Here is a 13975-nt window from a genome sequence, read left to right as displayed (position 1 = left end):
GCAATTTAGAGGCTAGCTGTCTGGATATTGGTAACAATAGTGGTTTTTTTTAGCTCAGCATCTTTATGTGGGCATAGAAGAATCTCAAATTTGTAATTTTCACCCCTCTCTGGAGGCAAATATTTGCTATAAGGTTTACAGGAAGATGCATTGGTAACTTCTGTATAAAAGATGCAATATATAAACCAACTAAATAATTGACATTATTTGTACCACCACTATCACCACATTTTATTTTTGTTTGTTCTAATTATGGAGCTGATACTCAGGTGGGCAACATCGTTAAACCAATAACATTGTAATATTGCAATCACACCTAGTTTTCAGAAACCACGAACATATTCATCCTGTCCATGCAGCAACTTATTAAAAACACATAAAAAGAAAGCATATTAATTTACTTACACTGTAAACAAGAGTGGTAGGAGACGTTTTATCAAGAACAGGGCTTGAGTTGGGGTTCTTCAACGTAATATCAATGCGCACTTTAAGGGAGTCAATAGCATCAGAAGGAACCTATAAACATATAAATGCACACAAAGCATAAATATCCACACAAACCTTAATTTGCTTGGTTGTTTCTTATTTTAAATTTATATAACTAATGGCTGATAACATTAAAATATTGCTTGATAAGGCACTTCTGAACATTTCAATAGGACATGTTTACAAATAAAGTTATTTTTAAAGATGCAACTCTTTCTGGCTTGCATTTATTCAATTGATATCCAATACCTTGGGAAGAAAAACTGTCAAGCTAGCCAGTCAGATGAAATTGCTCCCCTAGCAGATTAGCTCAGTGCCAGAGTACAAGAGGTAGGCTCAAAGCAATATTTGCTCTCATATGAACTTGGCCTAGATGAGCTTGTGATTGTGCTCTTATACAAGTAATATCATTTTCAGATTTGAGATTGTTGGCAACTGGAGACCCTTTGTTTGTTGGGGGGGGGTGTCACATCCCAGTGACAACATAGTTTCCCCAAATGCTTCTGACCACTTTTAATTTTAAACACCAGGTGAGAACACATTTACTCTGGTGAGCATTTCAGGGATAGCTGAGTTTATTTTTGATGTTACTGTATTCTTGTTCCATCTAACTCTGATTTTATTATTAATACTAATTACAAGGTTTTATAAACCAGAGGTCCCCAACCTTTTGCGCACCAAGGACCAGTTACATGGAGAGAGGTTTTTCCACGGACTGGAGGGGCCGTGGTTTTGTGTACTGCCTGCATCCTGTTTGTGTGGCCTTTCCTTGTTTCTGCGGCCTGGTTGCTGGCATGCTGCAGCCCGGTACTGGTCCAAGGACTGGGGGTTGGGGAGCCCTGTTATAAATAACTAAACATATATCATGTAATATTAATACATTATATGAAAGCTATTTTCTAATTTTCAAGACAAAAATGTCCATTATACATATCTGCAGATTTTATTCCACTTTTCCAGAAATACAACCTGATCAAACATTTAATACTATGTCTTTAATTTGAAATCACCTAAATTCATTTTTTTACACGTCAAATATTGGTGAACAAAATTATTGCCAATGGGCTTCATATGCTTCTCAGCACCTAATTTGTAATCCATAGAATACCCCAAGTTCATTGTGCTGCAATTTAGTGGCAAAACAGCCCATTTTTTATAGCGCTGGGGAGAATTTAAGGATAGGACTGAAGGGCAAGACCTCCATGAGGCAAAATGCTCTCACTGCCATCTTTACGTTGCTTCCCAAATTGAAACCCAAGTGAAAAATAGGCTAAAATGTCAGACCTGCATCTTCTAATGACATCACATCATAGGAAAGGCTGCTTTTGGCAGCCTGCTGTTCAAGTTAGGAAGCTGAGAGTTAAGGACAAGGGTCTAAAAGAAGCAGTCAAGTTCTGATACATGACTTGGGTAATTCTGGGCTATCTTTTTACCTGTACGTTAAAAGTATGATTCACACATGTCTTCAGAGGGTGGACTACGATACTACTCTGCAGAGACCTCTCATTGTTTTCTTGAAATAATCCTCTAGAGATAATGCGTGAAGATAAGAGATCTGCATCCAATGTTAGGTTGTATTTAATATCTAAAGGTGAAAACAATGATATAAATGTCAAGATACAGCCTCAAGTTGCAAACCAACCTATTTTTTAAACTGAGAGTAAGGCCTTCTATACATTTTCAGATATATGTCTAGGCAAACAACAAATGAACTTAAAAAAAAGAAGAGTTCTCAGTCATGATAGTACCAAGAATAAACATGGTATTTTATAAAAATAGCCCTCTAACCTAGATTCTCCAGGTTGCACTAAATGTATTAGATTACAAATTCTATATGTCACAACACCCTGTACATAGTAGGACAGCACTGCATTGGGAATATTGCCATAAACTAACAAAATAGTCACAAAATAATGAAACTGTTATTGGGAGAAAGACTATGAAATATTTGAAATGTTTCAAATTTATTTTCAAATTTGAAAAAAATAAGATAAGATAATGGAGAAATATTCATCATTCCATAATGGCATTATTATTGGATTTGACAACTAAAATGTTCAAAAACTACTATTTAATTGCTATTATTTCTGAATACACATTACTAAGTGCTACATATTTGGAAATAATAGCAATTAAAATAATATGATTGTTATAGTAGCAGTTAAAGTAGTATGATTATTATATTTTTGGTAGATTTCGCAGCAATAAGGCCATTTACATTAAAACAAATTTATACATTTTTAAGAGTTTTGTATTGCATCCAGATTAGTTTGTGTGTATGATAGAGAGAGAATTTTATTTCTCTGACAATTGCAAATGTCTCCAATGAAAGGATGTGTGCAAATTAACTTCGGGAAATACTCACCCACTTTGTCACTGCTATGGATAGGTCTAATAGTTACACCAAAACATATATTTAAATCTACTTCTGTGTACTTGTTCTGCAGACTGATCTTTGTAGGAGTAGATAAAACATGTAAAGTCACATTGGCTATACTCTGTGACCTAAAACAAAGACAGGCAGAATTCTCTGTGATCTCAGTCATAAAAAGGAAAAAAGTGCTCCAGCTTTATATCTAGAATTTACAGAATTAATCTAAAACTGAAATAGCTGCAATCCTACATTTCTCTGAGTATCTGATTGCAAAATGCCTGATTAATTATGTATACAGGAAACACAACAATTCTTTTAAAAGTATCTTGAAAAGATGGAGACATTCTAAAGAATGGTAAAAAATTAAAAGGTTTTCATGCATGTGCTATTCATATGGTTGGGGAACAGCAAAAACTAAATACTTCACCAACTGTAAATCTATTTCCTGTCCATATGTCTATGGATGTATGTCTATATGTCCATATGTATCAGGGACATGCAGCACTTCAAACTGAAAAGTCAAATGGTGAGTTGACGTCCTGACAACCATATTTTCTCCTGGTGTAGCATGTTTGTCCTCTACAGTTTGCACATGATCCCAGGAGAGTATGTTTTCAGTTTAATGATTTAGCATATAGAAAGAGTGTGTTCCTATCTCCTCTGAAAACTCTTTTGCCTCTGAAACTGAAACATAACCACAATTATATCTAATCTTTCTTGAGAAGGTATGTTTTTTTCTTCCATTCAATCACGTTCAAGTCTCAAGAGTTTACGCAGACAATCCCTGCAGAAATAGTTTGCCATTGCCTCCTTCCTATGGCTGAGAAAGGTCACTCAGGTGGCTTCATTTCCAAGGTAGGACTTGAATTTATAGTTTCCTGATATCTAGCTTCATGCTTTAACAACTATACCAGGGGTAGGCAACCTTGGCTCTTTTATGACTCGTGGATTTCAACTCCCAGAATTCCTGAGCCAGCTTTGCTCAGGAATTCTGGGAGTTGAAGTCCACGAGTCATAAAAGAGCCAAGGTTGCCTACCCCTGCACTATACCAAACTGGGTCTCTAAATTAAATCGATCAAATTAGTCTTGAGTAAATTAGACATTGCCTTAACTTATCCTTTTTGCTCCTTACACCCCCATGTTTTTCTTTCAATGATTTAGGCCTGGTTTTAAGAGCAACTTATGATCATACTGCTCTCACTGGCTTCGAAGACATATTTTTTTGCATTTTATATTTGCTTAAGGCCAGACACTGTACTGTCCTAGTCAAAGTGGCCAGCCCAGCTGTTGGATATAAGATTCAGATCTGTAACATGATCTATAACTAATGGCTGCATCTTTTTATGAGAACCAAAAGCAAGAAATTCAAGCTTTATGTGTAAATGTTCAAAATGCTATTGATTACATTATAGCTATGCTAATAATCTTTTCTGGATCTTTTTCTAAATCCCAATTAGATTGGAATGAAATGCATATTTAGAGGATCAGGTCTGATCACGTGGTGGACCAAATCTTCTGATGTATTTTTTATATACATAGATATGTATATCAATAGCACTTAGACCAATACAGAGTGGTTTACAGAGTCAGCCTATTGCCCCCAACAATCTGGGACCCCATTTTATAGATCTAGGAAAGATGGAAAGCTGAGTCAGCATTGAGCCAGTGAAAATTGAAATGCTGAACTGCTGGCAGCAGAATTAGCTTTCAGTACAGCATTCTAAGGGACGCGGTGGCTCACTGAGCTTGTCGATCAGATGGTCGGCAGTTTGGCAGGTCGAATCCCGAGTGCCGCGTAACGGAGTGAGCGCCTGTTACTCGTCCCAGCTTCTGACAACCTAGCAGTTCAAAAGCACGTAAAAATGCAAGTAGAAAAATAGGGACCACTACAGTGGGAAGGTAACAGCGTTCCGTGAGCCTTTGGCGTCTAGTCATGCTGGCCACATGACCACGGAGACATCCTTGGACAAACGCTGGCTCTTTGGCTTTGAAACGGAGATGAGCACCGGCCCCTAGAGTCGGAAATGACTAGCACGCATGTGCGGGGGAACCTTTACCTTTTACTGCATTGTGCCACCACTGTGTACTTAAACCATGGTTGTAGATTACACTGGCACAGCATAAGTCATCATATGTGATAATCATGCTGACCCAGTCTGAGTCTGGCGTATGTATGGATAAATTCATTTTATATGCAGTGTGTCAATTGGAGTACAGTCTGGAGAAAAGCTAATTAAAGTGGGGAGTTTTTTCCTTTAAGGTATTTTCTTTATTTCCTTAAAAATCTTATACTTACCAAAGTTGAATCACATTTCCACTGGCACCCACAGATACATCAGTAATTCCATCATCATTTAAATCAATATGGCCATCTACTGATCTTCCAAAATACTGGAGTTGCTGAGCAAATGCGGGGTTTGATCCAGAAATTTTCTGTAAGGTTAAAAACAAAACAGGAATGTTGAAAGACTGAACAAATAATTAGCAATTAATGTCAAAATCAAAGCAACAATATCAGATGGGATTAAAAAGGTATACCAACAAACATAGTTTTTAAAAAAAAAACCAGTGCAACCGATCTGGTTTTTAAACACAATATAAATTTAATAATTGACTTTCAATTGATCTTAGACTATAAGGTCATCCATATGAGAAATTTCGTGATTGGCAATTCATCAGTGAATACACTGCAATGATAAAAATGAAGCCAGCTGAAACATTAGCTACTTTTTGTGCCAATGAAAATATATAGCAAAATAAAATTTCTGCAAGTCTGGAAAAATATTGTTTACTCACAGAACAAAAAATAACACATCCTAAATCAAAACTGTTCAGCGCAATTTCATACTCCTTACCTGGGAATACTTAGTGTGTAATGTCTTTTGTTTACCATTATAAATGTATATAGCACCAATATTCTCATTTTCTAATGGTGCTCCAACTATCACATCATTAAAACCATCCAGATCAATATCAGAAACAGCAGTGATAGCAGATCCATACTGAGCATTTTCCAGTCCCTCAGGACCTTCAAGGATTTCTCGTTTGTCCAAAATTCCCTTTGATAAAAGATCAAAAGGAATGGAAGTGAAACACAAGGAAATTTATGTTAGTGTTCTATTAATATATTAAGTTAAGATTCTGATACTGAAACACAATTTTTAAAAATAAATATAGGGAGCGTTGGAAAAAATTGGGGGAAAAACCTAGGGGTATGGAAGTTAGCCATTTTACAGAGTCCTTTGTGTGTTGTTTTTTTAGAAAAAGAAACAAAACACAAAGATAATTATAATACAAATACATACAATCTTGAATAAAAATGCATAAAATTGCTTTTAAAAATGAAATAACTGCATCAGAAAACAGAAAAAAAATATCCCCCCCAAACCCCCAAATGTTCATTAGATAAATATATTGTAACTGTTAATTGTTATAATGACATCTTATACATTTTATCGGTACCTTTGTGACTGTGAACATGTAGACTCTTCCTTCCTCTTTTTTAAAATTATTCATAAACATTGGTGCACCAACCAACAGCACATCTGTTATAGAGTCTCCATTGATATCAACAGAGCACACCACACTGCCAAAATAAGAACCAATCTGAAACGACACAATCATTGCTATCAAACGGGGCATGGAAGCCATACTTCATCGGAAATTTATGTGAATAGTGCACAGCATTGTAAACATGTAAAATTATCGTTAGGAAAATACAAATAAAGATTTGTTATTATGTCTACATTAGATGCAGATTTTTTTCCCTACAAAGAGAATAAATATAAACTGTGAAAGCTTAGCATTAAATGCAACACTTGCCTGCTCTCCTCTTTGAGAGTCAATGATGATTATGTTGGCATAGTCATCAACCTCATACACCACAACTCTGCCAGTGTAATTGGAACGGGGAGCACCAGCAATGAAATAGGCTGAGTTTTCCATGGAAAGAACAGCGACAGAATAACCTGAAAGTCCAAAATATAGTTATAAGAAATATTTGCAAGTGGGAAAAATCCAGATGTTATAAACTGATTAGTTTAAATTTGTAAATTTATTTAAATTTTTTATTTAACTACCTACTGCTTAAATGCTGCTTAGACATTTCAGTACTTAACACTTAGGAAATTTTCCCCAACCTAATCCCTCTAGACTTACCTTCTAAAACTGATGCCAACATCCAGATATTTCTGGACTATAACTCCCAGAATTCCCTGGGAAATTGGGATGGGGAAATATTATCTGAGACAGTGATTTTTAACTTCAGTCATTAATTTGTTGCCTTTTAAATGAACTAAACAGGGCTTACAAATGTCCACTGAACAAATATTCTACTGAGGCTTTTTGAATTAGGCTCTCACCTAAGTAGGAGTTCTGACTGTTTTGCAAAACATTTTGAAATGTTGTATTGGGAAATATAATGTCTTTTTCTCCTCTCTTGTGGACCACTGTTCCATTCCATTCATAGGCTCCAACAGCACCCAACATGAGTACTTCCTTAAGAGAAAACCAAATCAAGGCAAATATTTAAATTAATAGCTTCTAGTGATGCAGTTAAAATATTGTGAGTAGCGCTCACTTTTGTCTAAGTCAGAGACTTCTAATAATATCCTGTGAAGTTCACTCCATTCTTTATTCTAAGTAGTAATACTTTCCACTGTCATAACTGATATTCTTGAAATGGGAAACTAACACATTTTTCTCACAGCACCGTGGCAATTTAATCTCATGTAATATTGAAAAGGCTAAATCACATGGGCAGACTGAATTACATGGCTTACATAACTATTTTTACAGGTATATTACTAAATCATATTATTTGTACATGCCTGTAAATCCAACGTACATATTACCATCCATGATGTAATAAGGGGAGACTTCAGGGTCCATTATGTCTTAATCATATCTTTGGTCCATCTAAGGCAGGGGTACGCAACCTGGGCTCTTTTATGACTTGTGGACTTCAACTCCCAGAATTCCTGAGCCAGCATAGCCAAGGTTGAGCCAAGGTTGCCTACCCCTGATCTAAGGGAAGCTGTGATAACATGAAGTCATGGCTTCTAATTGTCTAGATAATTGCTAGCTAGTTTTATATCTATTTTGAGTAAGATTCTGGAAAGGCGGTAGTGCCACAACTTCAGATTTTCTGAATAAAGAAAAATGTCTTGGAGATTTGCTGTTCTTTATTCTTTGCACTGGTTTTAATCTTGTTATTATAAGCAGATTAAAAGCTATTCAGAGTCTTCTCTGAAATGGAATATAAAACTGAGTCAAACAAGCAAACTGATCCAGTCTTAATCTAAGTTCAGCACGCTTGTGTGTGAAAAATTTCCAATTTAAGCTGGCATTCCCAAGTCAGTGTTGGTGTTCAGTGTTGCTCCCATTCCAATACATTTTGTTATAGTATCTCCATTACCTTTTGATGTGAATAAGAAGCACTAAAACCCACTTGTGACATTTCCATCTGGAATAAATCACCTTGATCAGTGCCTAGTGAGAAGAAAAAATATATAATTCATATACTTAACTATTCCACTATTCCAAACAACAAACAAGGATATTACACAGAAATAAGCCACAGTTTTCAAGAACCAATAAAGAATGGCATGGTGGCCTAGTGATGAAGACGCTCACCTTCCATTCGGAAGGTTAAGAGTTCAATCCTAGGTAGCAGCCTAGGAGATGTTTTATTCTCAGGACGCAAAGGAAAAAAATATCTGCTGCAAATTCTGCATAGGCATCAGGAAGGTCATCTGGTCAGCAAACGCTCAGTTCCATGCAATCACCCTGACTGTAACCCGAATAGGGACTACAGGGTTCTAAAAAGAGAGTTTTAATTGAGATACAATAAGGACTGCAGGCTTAGATAAAGGCTTTCATCCATAGCGTGAATATTTTAAATATCTAAATACCCAGTCATAATAACAGAGTTGGAAGGGGACATTTAAGCTAGTGAGTCCAACGTTATGCTCAAAGTAGGAATCCAGATTAAAGTATCCCAAATATACGCTTGTCTATCTACTGCCAAATCTAGCAATCTAGCCTACTTTATTCCCCAACATTTCTGATCTTATGACTTTTCCCTCACACTCACATGTAATGGATTGTTTGCTGGCTTGGGTTATGAATCCCATCTGGTTTTGCTTCAGTCCTTCATAGTTTCAGCCTCACAGGGTTTGCATGTGTGTGTGTGTATATATATATGCAAAAGAGAAAGACATTTCTTGTATATGAAAAATGAGTTAGGGATCAACTGCATTTAGAAATGAGGTATTTTATTTGAAAGATAATTAATTTTAACCAGTAGTTTTAATTAATTTATTTTTTTGCTGTTAATACTCTTTTTTAAATGCACCCTTGGGTCTGCCCATATGCGCCCAGATATACAAATGTGTTATGTCTGCAGGCAGAAAACCATCCCCAAAATTAGAAAAAACTGTAAACTCAGACAAGATAGAGAGGCTGGACAATGTATAGGAGTTTTGGGGGCCTTGTAAGCTATTTGATTTTTTGGGGTGGGTGGGTGGGGAGGCATTATCAGGCCTTGTTATTTCAGGTAAACATGATAATATGCCCTGCAACAGAAAATTTGTGATACTTTTTTGAAAAAGTATGAGTTGGAAGATTCTTCTGATATTGATAAATATCTTTAGGAATGTTTATTTTTAATACTAAATCCTATTTTTGCTCTATTTACTGTAAATTGTCTATCTTTCCCCCTATACATAGGATTTGCCTTTAATAAATTAACAACTCATCACAGAAATTCCAGAAACTGATCATCACATATTTTGCATTTTTAAATGCAGTTTTAAAAAGATTATATTTGTTACCTTCCAAGCTGAAAATTCGTTCCCCAAGTGTTCCTGCTTGTTCTAAAAGTGCTTCCTCAGAGGACACATTAAAAAAATATTTTGATGTAGGGTGGCTAGCAATTTGTTTGATTTCTTGGATAAGTTTTTCAGTAGCCATAAAATTTCTAATTAAATATCCTAATACCTAGAAAAATATAAGAATGAGAAAAACATATGTAATAAGAAATGGAAAGAAGCACTATACAAGGAATCTGAAATTTATTTCTCTTTTATTCCTTTACCCAATTACGTTAGCAGTGAGAGATCAATGAAACAAATCTTCGAGTTTTTTTTTAAAAATAAATTTTCTCCTTTCACCAAGAACACAGTAATGAGAGCTAAAGATGTGTAAAGATAACTTTTTAAATTCAACCAAATGCCTCTTTTCTCAGGATCATGTTACACTTATGAAGAGCAACCAGGCAATCCTGAGAAAAGATGTAGCAATTTAAAGAGTTGCAGATGGTGCTTTGTAAGAAGCTTTTTTGCTTTCTGAAGCCCCTTTTTTGCATTTGATTTCAAAATGCTGTGTGACAATTTTTTTATTGCCATCTAAAGCAATGTTTCTCAACCTCAGGAACTTTAAGTATGTGAACCTCAACTCTCAGAATCCCACGCATCTTAAAATTCTTGAAGTTGAGAAACACTGATCTACGGTATCAGAGCAACATAGTTTTTATTCAATTTTCCCACAAGGCATATGTCAATAGACCCATTCAAGGAGCTTTATGCAGAGGAGAAGTGGTGCAACCGAACTCTCAAATGCAAGATTAAGACGCAGGCCTGATCCTGGGTGGGATGGCTATATTCACCAAAAGAAGAACTGACTTGAGGATATGGCTCTGGCTGTTGTTTTATCAAGAGGTGAGTAGATCTTTAGACAAGGTCTTAGAAGACAGAAGATAATTAAAGACAATTATATTTGTCTGAACCTTGATTCTTAGAAAGGTTTATTGATATATGTCTTGGGGGAAGATTGATTTCTAAGTTGATTTAGTACTATTGTGGTTTCATACGTATCAAAACTCACCCAGAATCTTTTGATTTGAGTGTGCTATAAATATTTTAAAACAATTTTTTTTAAAAAAAATATTTACACAAGGCCAACAGAAACTAGAGCAGCAAAAATGAAAATTTTACTTACGGCTATCCCAAACCTTGTGATATTATCTGCATTGCATTTAGCTATTACTTCTGCCAACTTTGAGCCATCATGCGATTCACCATCTGTGACAACCACCATGACTTTTGAGGCTGTTGATCTCCCACCTGCTTCTTTTGAGAAAGCATGTTGTCTGTAATAAACCACAGATGAAATTCACATGACATGAATCTTGCTTTTTATACATGATTTCATTACCAGTTTTCCCTAGCAACAAAATAAAGTAGTGGGGACAGTAACCTTTTGGTACAAAAATAATTATTCCAACTTCATTTTAAGCTGCAACCACATGTGGCCACAGGACTTCATTTTTCATCTTCCCAAGTCCCTAAGATCAGGCTGTTGCAATTCAACAGCAAACCATCCAATTGCAAAGATGTTTGTTCGTCATGTTTATCAGAAGAAAATGAAAGTCAGAAGATCTGTATGCTGTTGGATTGGCTTAATGCACCTAAAAAAATTACATAGATCCCACTCCATCCAAGCAAATAGAAACACTAAAAGTCCTATCCATATCTAATAGGTTATCAGAACCACGCAACATTGTTGATTTTTAAAAAAGGCTTTTTCATGTCAAATTGAAGTCAGCATATTTTATATCACTCAGCACTCAGATTCCTTTAGTATTAAAAAAAACCATTTACCAGAATTGGACATTGCTTTAAGCTTTACCTGGCATATTCAATGGCTTGGAATGTATTAGTTTCTTCCCCTCCATTTTGAATGGTTACTGACATTGCTTGTTCAACAGCTTTTTTGTCAGTGTAGGTATTCAGGTTGAAAACAGTTCTCGGGTAAATGCCATACTGAATTAAGCCTACCTAAAATAATTGTTAAAAGAAATAAAAAGTAAAGCAACATAGACTAGCTTCATTAATCTGTTTCCCTTCATTCTACAAACTGTAGGCTTATTTTTCAATTTGTGCATACACCAAAACAGTCTTAGTATGGTTGCATCCTATGGATGCAAAACTTTAACATTTATTTCTTTCCATACACTGCAGGCCAACTCCTGCTTCCAAGAACAGTTCCTGAGGACTGTGGAATTGAGTAATAACCCAGGTAAACTGAACTTGTAGAATAAAAACTACCGGTATTTGGTAGAAAGAGCTTTAGAAGGTTTTCCATAACAATCAATTTTCTGCTCTGATCTGGCAACATCTGGAATATGATATCAAAGGGCATTGTAGGTGAGTTGCACCATCCAAAGTCCAGTGTTACATTTCATGCAGCAAAAGTGTTTTCTATTAGTACAAAGCCTGCCAATATACACAAAACAATGTCTGAGAAGGGAATACTTGCTTTTATAACCAAGAAGGTACGTTGTTCTATACAAAACTGGATTAAAATTGTTTTTGAATATTGATTCCAAGAAAACATGGTAACACTATGGACATCAAGTTGAAGCCTTAGATATTTCTTGCAAATGCTTTTTATCACCATGCATCATGCTAGCCTACCATTTAATTATACTACCCTGAATTAGGTATAATTGGTTGGATTCACACAATATCATGTCAAAACCAGATCAACCACAGTATAGTTTAGTGGGTGCTATGAACCAGAGGGTAATCTATTAATATTTTTTTAAAAAATGAATTCAAAGTCTCTATAAAAATTGGATTTCTTCATAGCAATGATAATATTGGCCCATTTCTTCTCTACAGAGTCATTTCATTAGGCAAGGTCAATGATTTGCTGGCCAATTTGATACCAGTAACAATGAAATGACGCATCACAGCAGTAGTAAAAATGTGTTAATTCACTTGTTCCTTATTTTCTAAAATGCCATCAAAATAACAAATATCTATTTGTCTCAGGTATGGAACAAAAATACATAAAAATAATGAAAGGGAAAAGTAGCACTAATATTATGGAGGCCCCCTCAATTTATCTTGGGAGAAATTGAAGACCTAGTAGTAATTTGATGATAGCAATAGCACTTGGACTTATATAGTGCTCCATAGCCCTTTATAACACTCTCTGAGCAGTTTGCAAACATCAGCAAATCACTCCCAACAATTGGGGTCCTCATTTTACCAACAAAAAAGGATGGAAAGCTAAGTCAACCTTGAGCCCTGTCAGTATCGAACTCCTGGCTGTGGACAGAGTTTGTCTGCAATACTGCTTTCTAACCACTGCACCACCAGGGCTCTTCAGTTTTAATTCTTATATTTTATCTTTGTTCTTTCTGCTTCTCATGCTAAAACTGCAGAAAAAAATGTCTTCATGGCTACGAAAAATAAATATTTGTCAAGGAGCCAAAATCTACATTTGCATTTATATTGTTTTAAGTTGCTTACCTGTGTTTTTGTTGGCCCTATATCTAAACCTTGAACAAATTTTTTCAAAAAATTTTTCACAGCTTCCCATGGATAAATACTGTTAGACGCATCACATACGATCACCAAATCAATGGCTGAAGAACAGTCTGAAAAGAAGAGGATAGAAATCACGTTTCTGTAAGAATTCTCTCCTTTGAAACCTGTGTCATTTTGTGTTAAACATTAACAGAGTTAAAGTTTTTTGCAACTTGCAATTAAATTCCATTCCTCCTAACAACCTAGTGTCAGTAGTGCAAGAAGACTATCCTTAATATATTGAAAGGAAAGCTGCCTTATTCAAGTGAGGAGAAATCACCATAACCATTTTTAAGAGGAAAAAAAAGATAGAGGTAGTCCTTGTTTAGTGGCCACAACTGGGAGCAGCAACTCAGTCACTGAGTGAAGCAGGTGCTGAGTGAAACTGCAACTATGCTAATGATTTTCCTTCAGTTTTCCTTTGCTTTACAGATCTGCAAAGGTACAAAATGCGAGGATTTGTCAGAATCACTATCCTAACTGCAAATGGTCACTAAATAAGACAGTCATTAAATGAGGACTACCTGTTATTCTTTTCAGGATTATAGGACACTGTGAAGTGGGAAGTACAGAGATTTAACTCTCTCCGTGCTAAATGGAATGAGGCAGCTACAGCTTCTACTTCAATCCTATTCCTGCTATCACTACCCTCCAGAAGCTATTTGATCTTCTAAGGAGCTGGAGAGAAAAGATAACGGAAAAGATTAGGAAGAAAAAGGAGGCATTCATATCTAGACA

General features: G+C 35.7%; 1 protein-coding gene across 1 annotated transcript in view; it reads right to left on the bottom strand.

Annotated features, from left to right (window-relative positions):
* The window catches only part of ITGA2 (integrin subunit alpha 2), a 79562-nt gene that overhangs the window by 33418 nt on the left and 32169 nt on the right, over nucleotides 1-13975 (bottom strand). The window contains exons 6-18 of the mRNA XM_081315705.1: nucleotides 13181-13308; nucleotides 11550-11698; nucleotides 10860-11010; nucleotides 9695-9860; nucleotides 8278-8351; nucleotides 7223-7358; nucleotides 6684-6829; nucleotides 6324-6467; nucleotides 5717-5920; nucleotides 5158-5294; nucleotides 2852-2991; nucleotides 1920-2071; nucleotides 406-516 (exon numbers count right to left, since the gene is read on the bottom strand). Of these exons, the coding sequence (XP_081171831.1) occupies nucleotides 406-516; nucleotides 1920-2071; nucleotides 2852-2991; nucleotides 5158-5294; nucleotides 5717-5920; nucleotides 6324-6467; nucleotides 6684-6829; nucleotides 7223-7358; nucleotides 8278-8351; nucleotides 9695-9860; nucleotides 10860-11010; nucleotides 11550-11698; nucleotides 13181-13308 (1838 nt within the window). The remainder of the gene's footprint in view (nucleotides 1-405; nucleotides 517-1919; nucleotides 2072-2851; nucleotides 2992-5157; nucleotides 5295-5716; nucleotides 5921-6323; nucleotides 6468-6683; nucleotides 6830-7222; nucleotides 7359-8277; nucleotides 8352-9694; nucleotides 9861-10859; nucleotides 11011-11549; nucleotides 11699-13180; nucleotides 13309-13975) is intronic.

This window comes from Vipera berus (assembly GCF_964194415.1).
Source record: "Vipera berus genome assembly, chromosome: 2".
Classification (NCBI taxonomy): domain Eukaryota; kingdom Metazoa; phylum Chordata; class Lepidosauria; order Squamata; family Viperidae; genus Vipera; species Vipera berus.
Note: the sequence above shows the minus strand (reverse complement) of the source record. Positions and strands in the feature narration are given on the sequence as shown.